General features: G+C 35.4%; 1 protein-coding gene across 3 annotated transcripts in view; it reads right to left on the bottom strand.

Annotated features, from left to right (window-relative positions):
• The window catches only part of MMS22L (MMS22 like, DNA repair protein), a 135,192-nt gene that overhangs the window by 10,012 nt on the left and 101,732 nt on the right, over positions 1 to 23,448 (bottom strand). For 2 of the 3 annotated variants that reach the window (XM_036872245.1, XM_036872244.1), the window contains exons 16-22: positions 22,356 to 22,506; positions 20,475 to 20,626; positions 19,501 to 19,643; positions 13,983 to 14,142; positions 9,399 to 9,568; positions 6,962 to 7,173; positions 3,995 to 4,158 (exon numbers count right to left, since the gene is read on the bottom strand). In XM_036872245.1, coding sequence (XP_036728140.1) covers positions 3,995 to 4,158; positions 6,962 to 7,173; positions 9,399 to 9,568; positions 13,983 to 14,142; positions 19,501 to 19,643; positions 20,475 to 20,626; positions 22,356 to 22,506 — 1,152 coding nt within the window. Of the gene's footprint in view, positions 1 to 3,994; positions 4,159 to 6,961; positions 7,174 to 9,393; positions 9,569 to 13,982; positions 14,143 to 19,500; positions 19,644 to 20,474; positions 20,627 to 22,355; positions 22,507 to 23,448 lie in introns of those variants that run through there. The other variant, XM_036872246.1, reaches the window with a different exon arrangement.

Genomic DNA, 23,448 nt, shown 5'->3' with positions numbered 1-23,448 from the left:
ATGAGATCCATGCTGGATAGAGTAATCTTGGTTGTAGGTTTTTCCCTTTCATCACTGTAAATATGTCCTGCCACTCCCTTCTGGCTTGCAGAGTTTCTGCTGAAAGATCAGCTGTTAACCTTATGGGGATTCCCTTGTACGTTATTTGTTGTTTTTCCCTTGCTGCTGCTTTTAATATTTTTTCTTTGTATTTTATTTTTGATAGTTTGATTAATATGTGTCCTGGCGTGTTGCTCCTTGGATTTATCCTGTATGGGACTCTCTGTGCTTCCTGGACTTGATTAACTATTTCCTTTCCCATATTAGGGAAGTTTTCAAGTATAACTTCTTCAAATGTTTTCTCAGTCCCTTTCTTTTTATCTTCTTCTTCTGGGACCCCTATAATTCGAATGTTGGTGTGTTTAATATTGTCCCAGAGGTTTCTGAGACTGTCCTCAATTCTTTTCATTCTGTTTTCTTTATTCTGCTCTGCAGTAGGTATTTCCACTATTTTATCTTTCAGGTCACTTATCCATTCTTCTGCCTCAGTTATTCTGCTATTGATCCCTTCTAGAGAATTTTTTTTTTTATTAATTAATTTACTTATTTTTTGGCTCTGTTGGGTCTTCGTTTCTGTGCGAGGGCTTTCTCTAGTTGTGGCAAGATGGGCAGCTCGCGCCCATCTCTGGAGCTCGTTTAGGCGGCGCTCTGAATCCCCTCTCCTCGCGCACCAGGAAACAAAGAGGCAAGAAAAAGTCTCTTGCCTCTTCAGCAGGTTCAGACTTTTTCCCAGACTCCCTCCCGGCTAGCCGTGGCGCACTAGCCCCTTCAGGCTGTGTTCACGCAGCCAACCCCAGGACTCTCCCTGGGATCCGACCGAAGCCGGAGCCTCAGCTCCCAGCCCCCGCCCGTCCCAGCGGGTGAGCAGACAAGCCTCTCGGGCTGGTGAGTGCTGGTGGGCACCGATCCTCTGTGCGGGAATCTCTCCGCTTTGCCCTCTGCACTCCTGTGGCTGTGCTCTCCTCCGTGGCTCTGAAGCTCCCCCACTCCGCCACCCACAGTCTCTGCCCGTGAAGGGGCTTCCTAGTGTGTGGAAACCTTTCCTCCTTCACAGCTCCCTCCCACGGGTGCAGGTCCCGTCCCTATTCTTTTGTCTCTGTTTTTTCTTTTTTCTTTTGCCCTATCCAGGTACATGGGGAGTTTCTTGCCTTTTGGGAGGTCTGAGGTCTTCTGCCAGAGTTCAGTAGGTGTTCTATAGGAGTTGTTCCACATGTAGGTGTATTTCTGATGTATTTGTGGGGAGGAAGGTGATCTCCACGTCGTACTCTTCCGCCATCTTGAAGGAAGTTCACCCAGCATAATGTTTTAAGGTTCATCCATGTTATAGAATGTGTTAGTACTTCAATCCTTTTCATGGTTGAATAATATTCCACTGTATGGATTTACTTCATCTTGTTGATCAATTCATTAGTTGATGGACATTTGGGTTGTTTCCATTTTGGGGCTATTATGGATAACACTGCAATGAGCATTAGTGTACAGGGTTTCTTAAAAAAAATCTGTCATCTTTATTTCATTAATTGAACTGAGCATTTCTTAAAATACTGGGTTATCCTTTTTTAGTTTTTTTAAAAAATAACTGCTTTATTGTCATATAATTTATATACTATACAATTCACCCATTTAACATGTACAATTCAATGGTTTTTAGTATAATCACAGAACTGTGCAACCATCTGCTTATACCTCCAATAAATCTATCATTCTCTCACCTATTGCCTTTCAACCACAAACTCCACTGTTTTTGACAGCACCCTCAAGCTTGAACTTTTTCACACTTTGTTGCAAATGCAGTCAGTTCCTTTGGGAGAGATTCAGAGTTCTCTATTCTATGGTTTTCTCCCACTCCCAGGCAAAACTCAGAGGTGTAGCTCTGGTGCTGGGTACAGGGACCATGGTGTCCACTACTTTCTGAGTGACATACCCACTTGAGGTGCTGAATGCTTCTGGAAGGAGGGGTATTAGCCACAGGTCCTCTTGGCATAGAATCTCCACCTCTAAGCTGCAGCAAGGACAATCAATGCCCCAGTATTCTCATTGGTGCCATACTCAGTATAGTGTACCCATCCCACGAGTGGGGGCTGAATGGAAGAATGAAGGCCCCACTTCTCACCCACACTCCCCTGGAATAAAGCCTTACCATCAGGTAGCTAGGAGGCAGAATGAGAAACACTGATATCCTGCCTCTCACAGGAAGACAGCCCTCCTACTGGGAGCTGTGGGGAGACGGAACTCTAGTTATTTAATTTACCAGTCTAAATTTACCAGAGTTTCCATCTTACTGAGCTAGGAGGAGAGAAGGGAGTAGTCTTGGTTCAAATATCAAAGACTTGCTGTTCCTACCAAGCTTCAGTATATTTTCTTAAATAATGTTTCTCCATTTGTTTTGTACGCTTAGGACCATTTCCAGAGAATTTAAATGCTCTCTTTTAAATAATTTTCACCAGTTTTTCTGGGGAGCAGGGCTGCAGAGCTCCTCATGTTGTCATGCTGGAAGTGGAACTCCTCAAGCTCTGATGTACAGGTATTTTGAGTGGACATATGTTTAAAATACTCTTGGACATGTATCTAGGAATAGAACTGCTGTGTCATTTAGTAACACTACCTTTCTACGGTTTTACACACTGTCCTTCTAAACACTGAGACGACAAGGAGAGTCAGAATTTTCTCTGAGCCAGTCACACAAACCTGTGTTTAACACTGTTTCTTCAGCTTACAAAGACGGCCATGTGGAGACAGAGCATTCTGTATGCCTTCTATTTGGTACACACGATGCACCACTAGCTAGAGATGAGCAGCAAAATTCCCCTCCCAAACCCTGATCTCCTTCATGATAAATATTACTCTCAATGAAACAAGGGGCTAGTTAAAATGCTATACTGTCTGCTCTGTCTCAAATTTTGTACTGTATAATACAACAGGCTTTCACTGAAATTAGAAGTATGCAAACATTTTCAAAGAAGGTAAAATTTCTAAAGAAGAGTCTGGGGTCTATCTCTGGATATTCTTCACTGAAGAGGTGTTACTATCAAGTAAGGGTATTTTATATTAACATAATACAACATTTTTCACAAAAGCAAGCTTGGAAGCAGAGATGAACATTTTAAACATCAAAATAATGTGGATTAAAACAAAATATGCATAAATTTTTTAAACAAAACAGAACATTTCAAAGAGCTGTTTGAGCTTTCAGCTACCACTTTTCTACCCTCATATTCTTTAGGATATACACTGTACTCAATTATCACAGTAGTTAGAAGTACTTAGGTAGAAGCATGTGAGAAGCCTGCCCCAAACAATCACATTTTAATGACAAATGCACAAACACACACACACACACACTCACACACACACCCCATCCTATTTATACTAAAAACCCCTTCAGGATAGAACTATAGCCACTATTCTGCATATTCCCAATAAGCTTATTAAAGCATGCTACTCACAGGGGGGACTAAATACGTAATATTTTAAAGCCATCACTGGCAGTAAGGCTGACGAGACTGAAAACAAACGGATCAATGGATCCTTACAGGTTTGCCCAGAGATCAGCTTACATATTCTAGCAGAAACCTGAACAGGAGAAAGTATGCTGACCCTTCACCACTTGATATTTAATAAGTTGCATTTAATACTGGAGTCTGATTGAACAAAAATTAAATAAACTTAAACTATTTGTCTGGGAGAAAAAAAAAAAAAAACCAAACTAGACTGAAACATGTCACTTTTTAATCATTTTATCATGCCCAACCTCAGCTATTGGCTAGAGTTTGTTCTTTAGCCATGATATAATCAAACTGATATAAAATAACCATATATTTTAAATATAACCATATATTTTAAACATAATCTAAAATAACCATTATATAACTGTTGATTTAACTGATAGGAAAGAATACACTCTTAATTTGTGAACATAAAAGTATAACAAACACAAACTCGTAAACGAACTAACCTTGAGGTTCACTGACCAACACCAAGCATTTTAATACTCCAGGGAGGAGTAGTTCAACCTCGGAAACATCAATGTTAGTTTCCTTAACAAGGTGGAGGATGAAGGCCAGAATGGATGCTAAGCGAGGAGGGAGCAAGGATCCTTTAAACTCAAAGTAGGATTTCCTGAAAAGAAGCACAATTTTATTTTTCCTTCTCTTTAAAGTTTTAATAGAGCAGAATCAAATGTCATACACTTTAAAGAAACTGGCCTATTTTAGCTCCCAAATTAGTAAAACACAATTTTTAAATAGTATGTATATTTTACCATGTTTTCTTCAAACCTAAGATTTTTGAAGCAATGACTGCACATCCTTTTGGTGTGCTATAAGGGCCAAAGCAGAATACAGACACAAACAAAATATAAAGTAACCTGGTCTTAAAATATACTTAATACACTTAATCAAAATCTAATCAAAATCTAACTTTCTAATATAAGCTTGATCTCCTCTATCAGCTCCTCAATGATGCAACATTTCCTCTAATGTCAAATTTGTGTAAAGATTCTCTCCTCATATTTATTTATTTAGGGATTTGAAAGGGGGTCTTATTTTTCCAAATAAATAAGAGGACTATACTAGAAATCATCTTCTCATTCCAGCCTACCTCCTTCCTTCTCTTATGAAGTAAAAGAATGAGAGGTAATTTAGGATTTAGTATCGTCTCTTAAAGCAGGACAATTTTTAGCATTCGAACTCAACAGAGGTCATAAAGATAATTTATCTGATTCATTTTTGTGTCTCTACCTCTTAGAACAGGTCTCAGCTCATAATGTGTTCAGTGTACTTTTTTTAAGTGAATAAATGAAAGTGAAAATTGTTCAGTTTCTAAAAAGTCAAGACAATATGAATAAGTGTCAGATATAGCTAAATCTAAGCTAGACATCTAAATATACTTGCAAAGCAATAATAATTTGCCAAAATGGGGCATAGAAATCACTAAAGATTATAAATTCCTTAAGGGCAGAACTATGCCTTCATCATTTCTACTCTATACAATGACTTCCAACAAACATTACGTATTACAAAATTCATTCATTCTTTGAGGGGCAAGGGCTTTTTATCTGTTTTGTTTAATAATGAATTCTCAACGCCTAGAAAAAACATTTATTTAGTACATGGTGTGCCAGGTACAAGTCTAAGAACAAGAGTGTAAAATATGGTTTCTGAAAGCATGGGGTTCACTGTCCAGTGGAAAAGTTAGATTAAAAAAAAAAAGGACAATTATAATACAGTGTGACAGGTGCTTTGAAAGATAATCCCAGAATTCTTAGGAATTCAGTAGAAGGGGCCCTAAGATGGGGAACTCCAGGAGTAGAAAAGCTTGGAATAGAGGAAGTCATAGGAGGCAATCTCTATTTCTTTCCTGAGTGTTTAAAAAAACAGAAAAATGAACTGTTACATGTTTAGGTCTTCAGCTAGAAATCATAAGAAAAACATTTTTACTGTATACAAAGTAAATAGGAAAGTCAAGGAAAGCAGCCAAGATCCTCAACACTGGGCTTTAACGACTTTAAGACCTTAAGGATTTGATTTCACTTCAGCACTTGTCATTTGGTTTGTACTAAAATTACCTATGCCATGTCTCATACACAGTGGTAGTGTACTATAATATTGTTGGAAATTCAGATACAAGTCAGGCAAAAATATCATGATTCTGTGAATTGAATCATAAAGAGCACGTGACTCCAATAGAAGGAAAGAAGCATCATGGTACACTGAGATATTAGGTGTAGGTCTCATAAAGTCTAGGTAGTGTTTAGCCCAGAGGGATGGCATTTTAATGGAGAAAATGGTATGAACAAAGCTGTGATGTAGGGAGATGTAAAGCATTTTGGGAGGTGATAATTAAACCCATCTCATTAGGGCTTGTATCAATATATGATGCCATATGTATTACATTTGGAAAAGTTAAGTGACAGATCACGGAGAGCTAAGGAGTATGGAGTTTATTCCACAGGTGAAAAAAGAGTGAATAAAGGTTTGAAGGCAGGGAAGTGTCATACTGGAACAATATTTTAGGAAAAGTAATCTGGGGGAATTGTTTAGGTGGGACTGGAAGAAAAGACAAGAGATAGTGAAAGTAGTTAGGACACTGGCAATAGTCCAGGTATAATGTGATAAGAGAAAAGACATGTGAAAAGGGAAGGAAACAATCATTTGCCAAAGGCTGGAAAAGGGGAGGGAACAAAGAATATAAAGCTTTCAAACCTGAGTAACAGAACACTAGCAACACACAGAAAAGCTCAGAAGGGAGAACAGATCTTAGACATGGGATTCTGTCATGTGAGGTGATGGATAATATCAGGACATTAATGCTACCAGATCATTAAAAACACAGGAAAAAAAACTAGACAAGAATAATCTATATCACCACAGCATCTTAAAGTTTAAAAACTAATTTCACGTGAAGCTAAATACCTCATGAAGATAAAAAAAAAAGATAATTTCTACTGTTATAGTTAAAAGATATTGGAGTTTAGTAGAAAACCTAAGAAGTTTCATTGATTCATCTGCCTAATAATAAACTGAGTTATTAAGACAGAGTAGACTAACAAAAATAGGACTTCATATTGCTTCTTTTTTCATATTAGCATTTATCTTTTCACTTAACCATCTTTTATAAAATACAATTACTTCATTTTGTACAGTACAAAATACAATTAGTGTTTATCTGATGAAAAAATATATATATACCTTTGGGACGTATATAAGAAAAATAATAGCTTCATAGAGAAAACAAGCAATATAAAGAGCACTGTCTCAGGCTGACAAGTCATTCTGGTAAATTCTTAGATAATGCTTCTCAGGAAAAAACAGTTTCTAAGCTCAGTATCCTAAGGGATGCCAATACTTTTGAGATGCTTTGTTATTTTTTTATAGAGAATAATAAGTTGTAAATACCACCTATTTTTAATATTTAGATGTACCTTATGACTTGTACAATGCATTTCTTTAGAGATGACATCGGTGGAACAGTGGCTGAGTTTCTCAATGCCAACAAAACAGGATGTTGTCCAAGACCTAAAACATGTGGTGAAGCTGGAAGAAACCGCCCGATATACTGTTCAATAACATTCCCTAGTAACTGAGTCAAATAGGCATTTGGATTTTGAGACTGACAACACACGATACACATGCCCTACAGGAGAAAAAAAAAAGAGAGAGAAATGCTAAAAGGTAAAGTTAAAAAAAAAATTTAGGAAGTTACTAATTTTGTCCCAAGCATTTATATCAGAATTTGTAACTTATTACAATCAACAAGAACAACTTCCATCATCAACAGGTAATGTTTGTATGAAGCTCAGGGAGCAGCTGAGCTTGGGTAACACCTATGCAGTGGTACCTAACCAAGCATACGTGTATTGGGGGCACACCCAGAGGAGGCAGGGGAGAAGAGTAGGAAGACAGATGAAGCTTCCTTCTGCCTCTCATCTTTAGAAAATTTCACCACCACACTCATCAGCTACATATATATGTACTACAAAGTTATAAAATACATTTTAGTCTATTTTTAAACTTATGGTACTGGTCATTTTGTCTGAGTAAGACTATAAAATTTATGCTAAAAATTTTCAATGTTAAGAAACGTGATAAATTTTTAAAAAATAACAAAAGGAGAGAAATGCAGAAGATTAAGACTCAGAATAATGACAATTTATTTTGAGGTTTTTATATGTCAGGCACTGTGCCACATGCTTTATATTCATTATTCCATTTAAATTTTTCAAAAAACAGCCCCACTGACTTAGTGTTATTTTGTCTCTGATTTTACAGCTGGAGAAATTGAGGTTTAGAGAAGTTAAGAGTTTGATCAAGGTCATACAGAACTCACAATGTCTTGTTATATGTCTGCTGATTTAATCCCTTCCATTTATATAGAAGTTAATGAGATACTTTCATATGGACTGCAGTATTTCATACTCACAAACAAACCAACACCCTGAGAAATAAAATTTTTTTCTGCTAATATTACTAAATATTGCATTTTACTAAATAATCACCAACAGAGCAACAAATTATGCTCTATAAGTTCATTTATAATTTGGTACTTTGTGATTCACAATGTGGTTTTTCCAGAGAAATAATCAGAAATGAGTGTCATGTCTCCATTTTAACTATAAATGATATTTACCCAATAGGAGATTTTTAAAGTTTATTTCTAATGAAAAATAGCACAGAGCTGTTAAAAACATAAGCACTTGAATAACAATTGAAAAAAAAAAACCAAAAAACCAATGGACTCTCCCACCCCTACAGAAGACAGATGAAGAAGAGGAAAAGCTCTGTTTGAGGAAAAACATGTTATATCAGAAGAAGATAAAGTAATAAATGGATACTTTTAAAAACATTCTGAAGAGGAGAGCTTATACCTTTAAGAAATTAAAGATATAGCTCCAAGTCAGTTCTGCCAAATGGATAATTTACCAAAATTTTCAACTTAGGAAGTTTATAAGAATTCTTATTAAGTGGACTATTTTGGTTTCAGAGGGCCACATGGAGCAAGCACTCCACACTGTTATTGACATAAGCAGCCACCATGGAATCTAGGAAGTATTCTATTTCTGTTACTCTACAACACTCATACTCGGCAACTTTGTGACTGGAGATCCTAAATGTTTCTAAAATCTGCTGTGCACCTGTATACCCACTGCCTTAGTTCAAAACCTTCAGATAATGAACTACTCACTACCTTCCAAGTCTCCAATCTAATCTCTACAGCAACCTAAACGTTGACCAGAAACACCTTTCTAAAAGTGTAAATATGGTATGTCACTCCCACTTTTTTGCCCAAAATCCATCAACGGTCCCCATGTGTTACAAGAACAAGTCCAAACTTCTTAGTATGCCACACAAAACCCTTCACTATGTGGCCCCTCCTGTATGAGCCTCCAGCCACACCAGAATTATTTGCTTTTTCCCCATGTGTCATGTTTTCTTATAGCTTATGCCCTCTACATGCTGTTCCCTCTGACAGGAACAGTCCTTCAACTCCTACCCACACTGCTCTTTAATACCTAATATCCTTTACTACAGCTATCTTCTCTTGCATCTCCTCATCCCAGTCTGGCTGACGGATAGCTGAGGCCTCCAAGGAAAATACTGAGCACACTGCTGGGAGAGTCTCTGATGGTTGGTCTCTTCTCTCAACTTTAAGTTTCTTGAGGGTGGAGCTTTTGCCTCTTCCATCTTTGTATTCAGAGACCAAACCAAAAGGAATTTTAAACCTGTTCAATGGAAGTGCAACATCACACATGTACATTAGGATTACAATGTATGGTTTTGATATCTGCAATTAGTAAACTGTTTTAAGGCAGGTGTCAATTTTTTTTTTTTTTAACTTTTAAGTAGGCACACTTACTATACCTGGAGATACAAAGGAAGACTCTTCTGAATTGCAGTCAACATAGGTGCGGGCAGCTCCTTCTCTTGCTGTAATACTGTATGTGGCAGCAGTAAACAGTCTATGATCCGGAATAGTAATTTTTGGGCTTTAGAGGTGGCAAAGATCTGTGCCCATGATTTAACAAGAGTTCCTAACACAGAAGAGCAGTAAGAGAAATTATGGTTATCTTCTAACCAGAAAATTTTGTCATTCCACTAAAAAAAAGTATATTTATAACACATAGGACCAAGTTAAAGTTGGCAATAGGAAGAAACATGTATTAAGAGTCAAAAGACTTATGCCAAGTATTTCGCTAAAGAGATAACTCTCTGAGTTCTGGGCCAAGAAAAACATACATTTCCTGAGTAACTGGCATTTAAAACATACACACAATGTGTGGTTATACATTATGTGAATATATAGATTGAATGTTGCAATTAACCAGATCTCTCTTTTTGCTTTGGTTGCTAGGAAACTCAGAGGCAAATTTACAGTTCAACTTTAAGAACACTGTAAGATCCTATATTATGCTTTTATGTATATATTCACTTTTCCCTGGGCTTCATCATGCTACTCTCCATTTTACTGATACCCTTATTTCTTCATATTTTACATTTAATTTACAGGCTGTCTCAACCCAGTTTGCAACAAGAAGAAGTATAACTAAATTTAATTGTTAAAGCAGGAAAAAAGATTAGCTGTAACATCTTGAAGCAATCACTTAACCTCCTGGAACTTCAGTTTTTATAAGTTTCAGTTATTTAACATGAGCAAAAAATGAATTTAAATTTTGATTCAAAAGAAGAGAAACAGACTTCTTTACTACATGAAATATATTATGGTTTCTTTGATGATGGGAGTCTGTCAATTGCTACATTTAATGATAGTAAAACTTATCAAATGAGCACCTTTTGTTCAATAAAGTAATTAAGAGCAGATATATACTTCCCTTTAGAGTATATTACTGCAATTGAGGCCTCCTTTACTGAAAAATATGAATTTAAAAGGAGATTATTAAGCACTTGTCCAAACAGCAATGGTACATGTGCTGCATAAAATTTTATATTTTATTCCATCTTAGAAAAGCAAAAAAGATGATAAAATTCAAAGTCACTTCCATAAAACAAAAAGTTTAAAGTTCAAGCTCTGAAGGAAAACAAAAATATGCTTATAGAAGGATATACAGATGTTTAAAAAAAAAAGAACCCAACTAATAATCACTTCTAAGAACAACAAACAGCAACATTAATCTTCTGCTGTAAAAGGAAATACAATAATCAATCATAAAGAAACACAATGCTCACTTAGCAATATTTTAAATAATGCTTGCTTCTCATTCTTCCAGTGAGTGAAAAATTTGAGAATGACAGCAATGTAAGAAAAGCTCACATTCTAAGCAACATTAGTATACCAGTAAGACGAACTGCCATCACCACCAACAGCTGAAATGATTCATATCACTCTTAAGTGTCACACAGGTATTAACTTATAAAGAGCAAGGACCTTCCAACCCAAAATGCATCATCTACCCTTGTATTTTATCTTGTGCAATAGTTAAAACACTTTGCTGAAGACCTTAAGTTTTATGAGTTCAGAGAAAGTAGAGATGACACATTTATTTTACTGCAACATTAAGCCCCTACTTTGAAAGTTTCAGCAAAGAATGTTCGGGTGTGTAGGGAATTAAAAATGCAAAGAAAAAGAAAATTTTTAAGTAAAAAACTTTGAGAAAGGTTGAAATACACAGAGTAGCTTTGTAAGAAACCTAGTATTTTTCCTGGCTATAAACTATTACTTATTTACTGATAAAGCTGAAAATAGAGAAAAATTGTGGGGAACATACTCCCACAATTGAAAGAGAGTCACACTAGAATTCTTATGTATTAACTTATTTTCTACTCTATGTATATACTACGCCTTAAAAAAAAGAGAATTGGGATCATTACAATATATATTTTTAGATGTATTTATAGTTAGAAAGTAACTTTGCTCATTTAGTAACATTACAAAATGCATTATGTACTATTAGCTAGGTTTATAAAATTATTAAGTTCCAGAAATATTTATTTAGTATATGCCATCTTCTACAATGGAGAAGCTCTTTAACCATTGTATCCTCAGTTCCCAATCGAGTGCCTCACATACACTCACTAAATGTTCTTATTTGTCCAAAATACAATATGACTATGGGAATAAAAAGTTCTAAAGATACGGCCACTAACCATAAGCAAGTTTAAATTTTCGTGGGGGCACACCAAGTACACAGATAATTATAATAAGTGGTAAACTACAAAAAATGTCAGAGCAGAAGGACAGATGAAGCACAGTCAGGGAGAGCAGGTCTTCCTGGGCTGGACCCTGAAGGATCATGGGTAGAATTTCAGTTACAAAGACCAAAGGGGATGAATGATCCCAAGAAAGAAGGATGATCAAAAGGAAAGGCATGGAAATAGGAAAATTAGAGATATAAAGAATGAGGGGGAAAAAAAAAAGATATAAACAGGAGGAAAGTGGAAGATACTACTGAGAGACCAATCCTGCTTTCTCAGAAATCACCTAGCTACAGTGAAGACCCCAGACACCTTAATCTGGAGGAGTTTTGTCAACAGTTCGCACCTCCCACTAGCGGCCTTGCAAGCGAACAGCAGAGGCATCTTCAGGGAGGAGTCGGCCAGGAGAGCAAAGCACAGTGTTTCCGTGGTTAGCTCTCTTTCCCTCAGGTGGATGTGATATCCCAACCCCAGCACACCTAGAAGAGGTTCTAACTCTCAAACGTTTATATTTGCTCTTTCTCTATTTTGTTCTAAACTTTGTACATGTATAAGACAGTAAATTATCTGTTCCAAATTTCTGCTGACTAAACGGGTAACACTGTAGCAGTGTACTCTTTTTCCAGTCTCTGAGATCTAGACAAAGGGAAAGAATACAGTATCCACCTGCCACTAAATAAAAAAATCAACCATATAACAAAACAAAGAAGGCCCTCAATTCTTCATAAGGAGAATTTTGTCCCGGGTCTATGTATCACCAATCCAAATGATTTTGCAGCTCCTGATAAGACAATCACATATTTTGTAAAATACAGACATACTTCTGAAATCATACATTTAGCTTAGCAAAAATCTAATAGCAACTAATAAATTATAAGCTTAAATGCTATGGACCTGGAGTCTGTCATACAGAGTGAAGTAGGTCAGAAGGAGAACAACAGATACCGTATGCTAACACATATATATGGAATCTAAAAAAAAAAAAAAAAAAAAAAGGTCATGAAGAACCTAGGGGCAGGACGGGAATAAAGACGCAGACCTACTAGAGAATGGACTTGAGGACACGGGGAGGGGGAAGGGTAAGCTGGGACAAAGTGAGAGAGTGGCATGGCCATATATACACTACCAAATGTAAAACCAATAGCTAGTGGGAAGCAGCCGCGTAGCACAGGGAGATCAGCTCTGTGCTTTGTGACCACCTAGAGGGGTGGGATAGGGAGGGTGGGAGGGAAGGAGACGCAAGAGGGAAGAGATATGGGGCTATATGTATATGTATAGCTGATTCACTTTGTTATAAAGCAGAAACTAACACACCACTGAAAAGCAATTATACTCCAATAAAGATATTAAAAAAAAAAAGCTTAAATGCTGAAATACATGTTAATCTACATCTTACTAAATTAAATTTATAATAAATTCTCATTTGTTTCTTTAAAATTAAAATGACCGAATTGCTACTATTGCTTTCACTACATTCTACATCATCCATATTTACACATTTTCACATTCTCCTTTATCTTTCACAACAAAGATAAAAGGTTTCAGACAGCTCAAATCAGGTTTATTCATATGTTCACAAGATCAAAGGGAACAGATATAAGGTTTTGGCCACAGAGAAAAAAAAAAAAAAACTTAAATTCTGTATAAAAACATCTAAGGAAATCCTTCTCATTTCCCTTTATCCAGTCCCTATTTTTGGTTAGCAACATGGTTTTAGTGAACAAAGATATTCAAATTACTGACTTCCTAAAGAAGAATGAACTCTGTTGTTATAGAACAGACACATTCTTTCTGAAAGAAGAAAACATAGTATTGTGAGAAACAAGATTTGAAGCATACGTATCTTTAGTGCTGTAATAAATCCTTTCCTGACCTCCTTCATACAGAGCAGACCATAAAAACAGAAGAAAGTGATGGCTTTCTGATGTTTTAAATTCTAACAAAGCATAGGTAAGTACTGAAAAAAGGTCCATTTTAATTATGGAGGCATTCGCAATGTTAGTGATTCACAATAGACTACTGGTAGCAAACTGGGGTTGGTATATTTTCTGTACTGATCATAATTAATTTTAATATTAACCAAGCATAACAAGAAAAGTTCTGAAAGGAGGTGGGGCAAGACAGAGATACACTTGAAAGCCAACATGAATTATTTTAAACTAAATCACTGTCTTTCAGATCACTCTTAAGACTGTACAGACAGCAGTGATTTAGCTAGTATGTTAGTATATTCCTATCCATCACGATACTATAGGCTCAACCTAGGCAAGTTTTAATAATGTCAGGAATACATACCCATCATCGTATAAGTCAGCTGCAGACCTGCACTGGAAATTTTTTTTCCCAAATAAGGTTTTATATATTTTAATATTTCACCAAGGTATTCTAAGGACTTTGTGACCATGGCAGATTTATCAGAAAGTGTCTGCAGATTCCCGTAAGTTATACCAACAGCCTATAAATAAGGGAAAACATGATTTAGCATTCCAAGTTTTATATAATACAGATTTTGAAAAATAAAGATAATTTCTCTTTCTACACACACACATGCACACACACATCCCTTACATTTAAGCCTTCATCCTTAACTTTCCAATAAATGTTCATAGCAATTAAAATCCAGGTAAAAAGAATTATCTTGCCTTTTATAATTAAAATAAAGGTTAAAGGAAAAATAAAAAATCAGTTCACCAATAATTATGAGTCAGCAAAGTATTAGTAAAAGATACATGGAACTGATATACAAGAAGCTTATAACCAAATCACATCAAGCATTCCAAACAGGTTGGCTCACCATATCTCTAGGACATGACTGGGAATTCTAAATCCCCAAATTCCTACAAAAAAGACCTACAGATGAGGTTAACAGACTCTTACAAGTGAGACCTCCATAAATAAAGTTCAGCTTTATGATATGAATTGATTTTTTTTCCTAGAATTTTCTTTATAAGCCATTAGATGCCAGCTTAACTTTCTCAGAGGAAAAAAAGGATGAGGTACAAAGGGTAGAAATGGCAAAATGGGGAGGCTGAGGAGAGAAATGTGAGGTGAGGTAGTAGAGAATAATGGTGAAGTGAGAAGAGGAAGGGAAATAAATGAGAGGATTAATTGAGGGAAGGTGAGAATAAACAAGAGTCGAGAAGTCACTAGGAGAATCAAGAGATATGGGGATATATGTATAGCTGATTCACTTTGTTATAAAGCAGAAACTAACACACCATTGTAAAGCAATTATACTCCAATAAAGATGTGAAAAAAAAAAAGAATCAAGAGAAAACTGGCTAGAGATGGGTTAGAAGGTTTGAGGAGAGTAGTAAAGTTTCCAAGCCATTATTGGGAACTTACCAATGAATTTCAATTATCCAAATTGGACCATGAATGGCACCAGCATGCACGGTTATGTGATTTTTCTCCTGCAGCTTTCAGGAAATAACACAAAGGAAAGAAGGCAGGTGGTTGTACCGATCCAAAGTTGAAGATTTGCAGGTGTAACGATAAGACAAAGGATGGAAGATTGTGAGTGTGTTGGTTAAGAGTAGTTGAAGTGAGGCCTCCAAGGGGTTTAGTTAAGGTAGATAAGGAAGAAAGTGAGACCTTGACAGAATGTTGCGCTTGGAGAAAAGGGAGAGGAAGGTCATGATGAAGTCACTCAGAGAAATGGAAGGAAGGCAGTGATAGTCAATGAGCTTTCAGATGCTCCAAGTGATGCCATGGTTCAATGATTAGTCATGGCAGTAGGTGGATGACAGCAGAAGTGAAGATCACTGAAAGACTATTGGAGAAGTTTTGAAATGAGGGCTCAAGATAAGTTATCCAAGGTGATATTAAAGTTAGCTATGGTGATGATAAAATGTAGAATGGAGGAAAAGATAAGGAACCTAGTGAACTTGAACGATTTGGAGGTAGACAGTTGAGAATAAGAGATATACTTGATGAATCCCCTTTTCCATTTAGCTCTCTGCCCTTGCTCCTCTATACTTCTTTCCCTAGACCAGAAATTCTCAAACTTTTTGTCTCAGTTCCCTTCTACACACTTAAAAATTGAGGATCTGAAAGAGCTTATCATTTGGGCTATATCTATTGATATTTATTATATTACAAATTGCAATAGAAAAATTTAACTTATTCATTAAAAAAAATAATAAACATTATGTTAATATAAGTCATATATTTTTGGTGAAAAATAACTTTCTTTTCCAAAACAAACCAAAAAAATATACTGAGAAGTGGCATTTTTTTTTACATCTTTGCAAATCTCTTTAATGTCTAGCTTAAGAGAAGACAGTTACATTCTCATATCTGCTTCTGCATACAAGCTGTTGCAATATGTTGCAGATAAAAACAGTTAAGTCAATATTTCTGTCAATATTAGAAAATTAAGAAAGACATACATATTTAACCCATACATCAAACAAGAGATCACAATGGAAATTGAAAAATATTCTAAAATACAAAATAATGAAAATATTGCAAATAAATCTTGTGGGATGAAGTTAAATTTGTGCTAAATGAAGAATTTATAGTCTTCAATTCAGATATTACAAAGAACAAGCCTCTGAAAATAAATTTTCTAAGTACAAATATAAGATAGAAAAAGAACAGTAAAGCAGAAGAGTGAAAAATCATAAAAATAAGAGCAAAAAAAAAAAACCAATTAAGTCTCACAAATATATGTAGCTGGAAGAGGAAAAAGTATTTTAATAAATTTTTCAGATAATTGTGGGAATTCCTCTTTGATATTACACCAAAACTTGACAAGTGGTATTTCTTAAAGGTTAGTTGTAATATAGAATCCAAAATCATGTCAATGAACGTTCTGTTCTCTGCTACGTTATAAGCCATTGGTCTGTCTTGTGCTTTGAATGAATGTTTTCCACACATGCATACTTTCTAAAAAGCCTGTACTTGTTATCTGAAAAATTTTGGTTCATTTATACAGCTTCCCAATTTGGACAACACATTTCATTGTCCATATTTTTAAAAAATCGTATTTGTTAATATCACCAATGTTGTCAGAAAGTCTTTAATTATCAAGAAGCTCTCAAGCTCATGATGACAAATACAAATGTTCCAAAATTCTAATTTTCTTAAAAGCTCAAATTATATTATTAGCAAAAAATGCTGTCAGTTGACTTGTTTGAAGTGATAGGCTCATTTTTAAGAAAATATTTGCCAAATACCCAAGTCTGAATAACCATACTTTGTCAGTTGTTCTTTCACAGTAAAAGCGGTCAGTTCAGCTTACAACTCAATCACATAAGTGGTTCTCACTTAGACAACAATTTTGCTTTCATATGCATCAAAAGTACTTTAAATATATTTCCTATTGTCATTCACAGAATACTAAAAGGGCATGTACTCAAGGGTCAAAATTTATTAAAATTAGTAACTTTACTGCTTCATTAATGATACACTTAAGTCAAACTGGCTTTTTCCCCCCTCTGTGATTGCATGGCCTTGAAAATTATACTGACTACTAGTATAATCTTGAGCCATGGTGTTGATTTCTGCTACAGCTTTTACGCTATTTGTACAAACACCAATATAGTTTTGAGCTCACAGAACCCCTGAAAAGTATTAGTGACTCCTAGAGGTCTATGAAACAGACATTTAAGAACCAGTGCCCTAGATTTCAATATTTCTCTATGTTTAGCCTTAACCTCCCCAGACTATGAGATGTATATTTTTCAGTGCCTTGACTATCCTTACCTTCATGTCACACTATCATTTCTGTGCAGAGAAGAGTTAATATAGCAGGTCCCAATGTCATTACCCTTAAGAAGCCTATTTGCAAGGTTGGTCCTTGGTTGGTTTTTGGACCCTTAGATTTTTCCCATCATTTCCCAATAAGAATGGCTCACTGTGCCTAAACAGTTTGTGCAACCAATACAGTTTATGCTGAATATCTGCTTTCCTTCTGGGAGTCCGGATTTTTAAAAGTGCCAGACAAACAGGTCCTAGATGACCAGCCCCCATTAAAAACTCTGGGCACTGAGTCACTAATGAGCTCCCCTGGTTGACAGATTTCATAGGTGTTGTCCCAATTCCTTGCTGGGAGAATTAAGCATGTCCAGTGTAATATCACTGTAAGAGGACACTGGGAAGCTGTGCCTGGTTTCTCCAGACTTCACCCATGCACTTTTTCTCTGTTGACTGTACTTTGAAACCTTTCACTATAATAAGTCATAGATGTAAGTACAACTATATGCTGAGTTCTGTGAGTCCTCCTAGTGAATCATAATAGCACCTGGGGTGGGGTGACCATGAGCACCCCTGACACAACCACAAACTAAACAGGTTTAAAATTGGACTTCTCACCTACTTCTGTCCCACTCTAAATCATGATGTTCCTATTTCTCCTTAAGGTCATCATTTTTCTGGTTAAACACAGTATTTATTTCATAATCATTCAAAAATCGCATAGTGCAATCTTCAATTCCTCCTAAACTCACTAGCTTCTGGTCATTAGTGCTCCTGCACCTTTAATTTACTCTATTGTTACCAATTTTCTTAAAGTCATTTGATCAAATCAGACCTACTTAAAAATTTATAAAGCCTGTTCACAGGATAAAATTTAACTTCTTATACCAAGATGCTCTGAATTCTTAACCTACTGATTGACCTATCAACTAACTGACACTTAGCATATACTGTCTTATATTATTATTTTAGCCTTTGTGTATGTCTTGTATTCTCAGACAAGTCAAAGTTTTCTAAGATCAAGGACTAGTTCATTTGGTTCTTCAAATCCCCAAGAAATCCTCACATAATTCTATCTAGAATTTAGCAAACAACTATTATTTAGTGAGTAGTTAAAAAGCAATTAATTTGGGTAGGATTAAATTAGGAGAGCCTTCAAAAACGATCAGTGTAGTGCATGACTTCTACTTCCCTTTCTGGTTCAGTATGGTCCCCAGCATAGGTGTTTAATTAATTACAGCTGGAGATCCAATCAACAGCTAAATAAAAGGCTCCAGAGAAATATGTATTTTATATCTACATCTACTATTACGAAACATTTTTAGGATTTATATGACATCTCTAACTGTAACAACTGTACTTTAACTTAATGAAAACCAATGGAAGAATTCACATTTATGGAAAGAGCTTATGGATTGTAAGGATCTTCGTTGCAGTTAATACCAACTACTCTGTGGGAAAATAAACTAAGTTTTACTGTGAATAGCTTACAAAAACACTAATCCAAGCACATTAACGACCTCAGTTAGGCTATAAAACAAAGACTATTACATAAGACAGATTCCTACAAAATTAATAATTAAAAATACAATGTTGAATGGAACTATTTATTACAGAGGCAAAATAAAACAAATGGATTGGTTTTTAAATCCCCAACCATGCTATGATATGAAGTAGTTGGTGCTTATGCTGAATACACTAAAATTTTACTGTAAAATTTACACTGTTCATTACAGGGTGGTAAACATTAAGTTGGAACTATTATGGACCATATAGAAGGAAATTTAAGTACCTGAAGAACATTGTTATCTAACAATTTCAGCAATAAGATACTCCTACAATTTAGATCAGACTTGGAGTTAAGGCTTTTATGTGGCATTCTTTACTCTTATTATTTTTTATTACACGTCATTCTTCTGCTGTCCTGAAGAGTGAGTTGTGCTATATCTTAGATTCACATTTTTATTCCTCCAGAATTTTATAATAGCGGCAACCAGTAATATGATTCAATTTAAAATAATTCATTTTATGGAAAAACTTTATGAACACTTCAAGATTTTTGGAAAAATAATTGTAACTGAGCTGAACAATTATATTAATGAATAAAAAATACCTCGAGGAACACAACAAGTGCTTTTTTAGGGCCTTCTTGGATAGGTAAATATTCAACTTGAGCCTTTGAGAGAATATTCTTTACTTCTGAGAGTTTAAATAGCAACCTTGTCAGTTCAGCCAACTGTTCCATGTAGTCTTTTTCTGTTAAAATAAAATATTTATATGTTTATAAATTTGTTTTTTATATATTTTATATATACATATATACATACACACACACACACACACACACACACACACACACACACACATATATATGGAAGAACAGGGAATGTATCATTCTTCATTTATGACAATGCTTTCTTTTAAAATTAAAATTTCCACATTATTAAAAACTTCTAAGTTTCTCTCACTATGGGAAGGCTTTATTTAAAAACAAACAAATGAATACTTGTGAACGTCCTAGTCCCAAAAGCTATTCATGTAAAGCCAACTGATGTAATAATATATGAAAGTAAATTTGGAGCATTTTTTCAGTCCAGCCTTTGTGAGATTTATGAATGGCCATAAACAATAGGTTTAGGATAAGGCATGCCCTACAGACAATCAGAACTGTATGGGATATTAAAAACAAAAAAATTACAAGGAAATGGGATGAAATTATTCATAATTGGATATTTTTCTTTATAGGGTGTTAACAGTGCGATATTTGGTTATTTACTTCATATTTCCACTTTTTTTTTGTGATCAGTTTCTTCAAGGTAAAAAAATAGCTCGTCATTTGAGAGCAAAGTTTTGTTCCTAGCTTCCAAGGAAACAAGTTGTGTTATCTTTATAGGAGAGAAATTTGTCATATACAGTAACGGGAAAATATCAAGAAAAAGAAACAGGCTGCAAAAGGAAATAAATTTCTGTTCATATTAACGCCTATTTACAAATATATTTTTTATCTTTCCTATTAATTTACATAATGAAACAGGAAATTTTAAACATACTTAGCTATCTAGAAAGCAAAACACCTGCAATACTTACCAACTGCCTGTTCAGTATTTAAATCAATGAACGAGTCATCTGGCACATAAAGGTTTTTTATATACATTTGCAAAATGCAACGGATCCATGATCTTATAGTTAGGGCTTGAAAAGATACACAGCCTGAATGAGAAAGTGCTTCACATAACATGCTGTAAAAATAAGTTGATGGATATTAAAAAGAGAAACCAAAACAAAACCCTGACAATGTATTCCCTGAGTACAGAGATTCAGAAATAAAGGAAAACATTCTAATATCCCCCAGCTCTTGGCCTCACTTATTTTACAGACAAACACACTAATGCAGACATGCATTGCTGAAAATAAACTCTACAGATACACACAAAATGATATTTTAGACAAATATTCTTGCTTTCATTTGTAATGTCCTAGTTGTTAATTTTCCTTTTCCCACTGATGGCATACATATAGGCTAATGCCAAAGGAGAAAAGGAAAGAAGAACATGGTTAAAATTAGAAAAACAAGGAAGGGGATTAACTAGCTAGGTGAGATAATACTAAAGGAAGTGTCAAGTACAATAAAAAACAGTGGCCCTTAGAGTAAACAGAGAAGAGGTCATGACCAAGATAAAAGGTAAAAAGACAAAATACATTTCTATGTGGCTCTCCTGACCAATCCCGTTCCCATCCCTTCCTTTCCTGCTCCCCCACCTCACAGGAGTCATTATTAAGGAATTCCAAAATAACATCTGAATGAGATTAAAAAAAAAATTATCTTGCAAAGTCAAAGGCCTGGTTAAATCTGATTTCTAATCATTTTATAAGTGAGGATAGAGAGAGTGAGGATGGTCTTAACCTAATTATAAATGTTATGTAAAGTTAGACACTTGAAAAATACATATAAATCATAACTCTAAAAATACTGTTTTGAAATACTTTGAATATAAGTTATCATAAAAAAAGAGAACACAAAACAGAAGAACTCAGTTGGGTCATTTATTACTTACACAACCTTCCCAACGTTACTTACCATCTTTGCATTTCAGTTCCTTCAACTGTGACTAACACACAATATTATTTTAAAAACTGAAATCCTTTCAGATAATTTCAGCAAAAGTATTTAATAAATAATATAAATAAATGTTTGTTGTTATTAAAGAATTCTTAAGCTGGAAGGGATCCTGAAAGTAATCTAATTGAAGGTGAACTCCCTTACTTTACAACTGAAAGCCAGTGAGAAAATGATTAATGACTCTGCTTAATGAACTTCCTTTTGAGAAGAATACCTCTCTTCATTTTCACTGACTGGCAGCTGGGATCAGACCTACACCAGTCTCTTAGGTTTGTGTATTTATTTTATTTTCCCTCATCTTGATATTCTTATTTGAATTGTCCTGATTATTCTATACTATTTCTATTATCTATTGCATATTTTTTCTGTTGGGGTTCCTCAGATCTCTTATGTAATATGGCAGGAGACACTTAAAGATAAGGAAACCAAAGTTCAGGGTGGGGAAGTCTCTTGTTCATGACTACACAAAAGTCAAAGCTTTAAACATCTAGCTGTGAAGAGGAAAGCTATCATTAAATCTAAAACTACAGTAATATAAGTGTCTTACAGATTCAGCAATATTAATTGTATAATTTCTTTCACAATGGTGAGTGAAGAAAGGTCATTTCAGGATGAGGATAAGGCAGTCCTACAAAAACCGTTTTGACAAAACAGCAGCAACACTGTTTTAAGAAAGCTTTCCTACTATTAATACTGTCAAAATGCTGATACACAGAAAAGCAACAAACTGCCCAAGTGAGAGTATATATAGTAAAGATCAGTTTTTATTGTGAAAATTCTTACCTTCCTAGTGAACTCATCTATCGTGGGCTTACATTAATGTGCATACCTGAAATAAAAACACTTACCTATTTTGTAGGAAATGACTTAAATATCTGGCTACAACTTGGGGCCAGACGATATCATCCCAACCAAAAAGTTGTATCATTGATGTAACTGGCTGAGGCTGAAGATCTGATGGAGCTGTGCTGGGCAAGTCCATTGCCAGCAAAGTAAAATCTGGATTTAAAATGAGAAAAACTCACAGTGAGAATTTTTTAACACTCCCCCCAAAATTATATCAAGAGTGATTTTAAAAAAATCAGCACTAAATATAGTAAAATGTCACATTTTAGAAACGTACAACAGAAAGCTAAAACTGGACTAAATTCATGTTGTCGAAGAAATTTCTGTGGTGATCATCTGGATCTCCAAGAAAGGGTCTAGAATAATCTATCTCAGCATCATCATGATGAATCAATAATGGCCCCCTCAAATGGCAAATTCTACACCTGATGTCTCTGCTTATGTGACTCTCTCATTCAAAAGACCCATTACAAAAATTATTTCTAGCATCCACTCTTCTCCCATTGAGTTAATTTACTCATCACCTGCCACAGACAGAGTTCTTCCTCACCTTGGACACTGGACATTCTCTTCTAGTAAAAAGTGATCTCCTACAATCAATCAATGATACTCCACTTCCGTCAGAACTCACAAAGCCTAGGAACTAGAATTCCTTAGGTTACCATGGTAAACAAATGTACTTTATTTTGTGATTTCCTGGGATTCCCCAACTTAATTTGCACTACATCACTATATGTTTATCAATAAATTGCTTCTTAAGCACTGCCTCCTATGCAGCTCTCTCAAATGGTGGCTATTTATTCTCCCACACTCTCGTACACTGGACCCACATAAGGTGAGCTTACTTCTTGGTCCACATTGCTGCTTCTATACCATTCTCCCTTCCCCCTCCCTTTGCCTTTGAGTCTTAGGTCATCAGATTAGGTCACCAGCACTAACTCTCCTTGTTGCATTTGTCTACCATTTCCTCCTTCACCTCCTCTCATCCCTTGAAGATCTTAGCTCACTATCATCCTTTCTAACTGCACTCCTGTCATAGTCCTTGATGATTTTTTCTTCCAATCTCCTGGCACTGAACTCCTCTCCTACAGTGAG

The sequence above is a fragment of the Balaenoptera musculus genome, chromosome 12, assembly GCF_009873245.2.
Source record: "Balaenoptera musculus isolate JJ_BM4_2016_0621 chromosome 12, mBalMus1.pri.v3, whole genome shotgun sequence".
NCBI classification, from domain to species: domain Eukaryota; kingdom Metazoa; phylum Chordata; class Mammalia; order Artiodactyla; family Balaenopteridae; genus Balaenoptera; species Balaenoptera musculus.
Note: the sequence above shows the minus strand (reverse complement) of the source record. Positions and strands in the feature narration are given on the sequence as shown.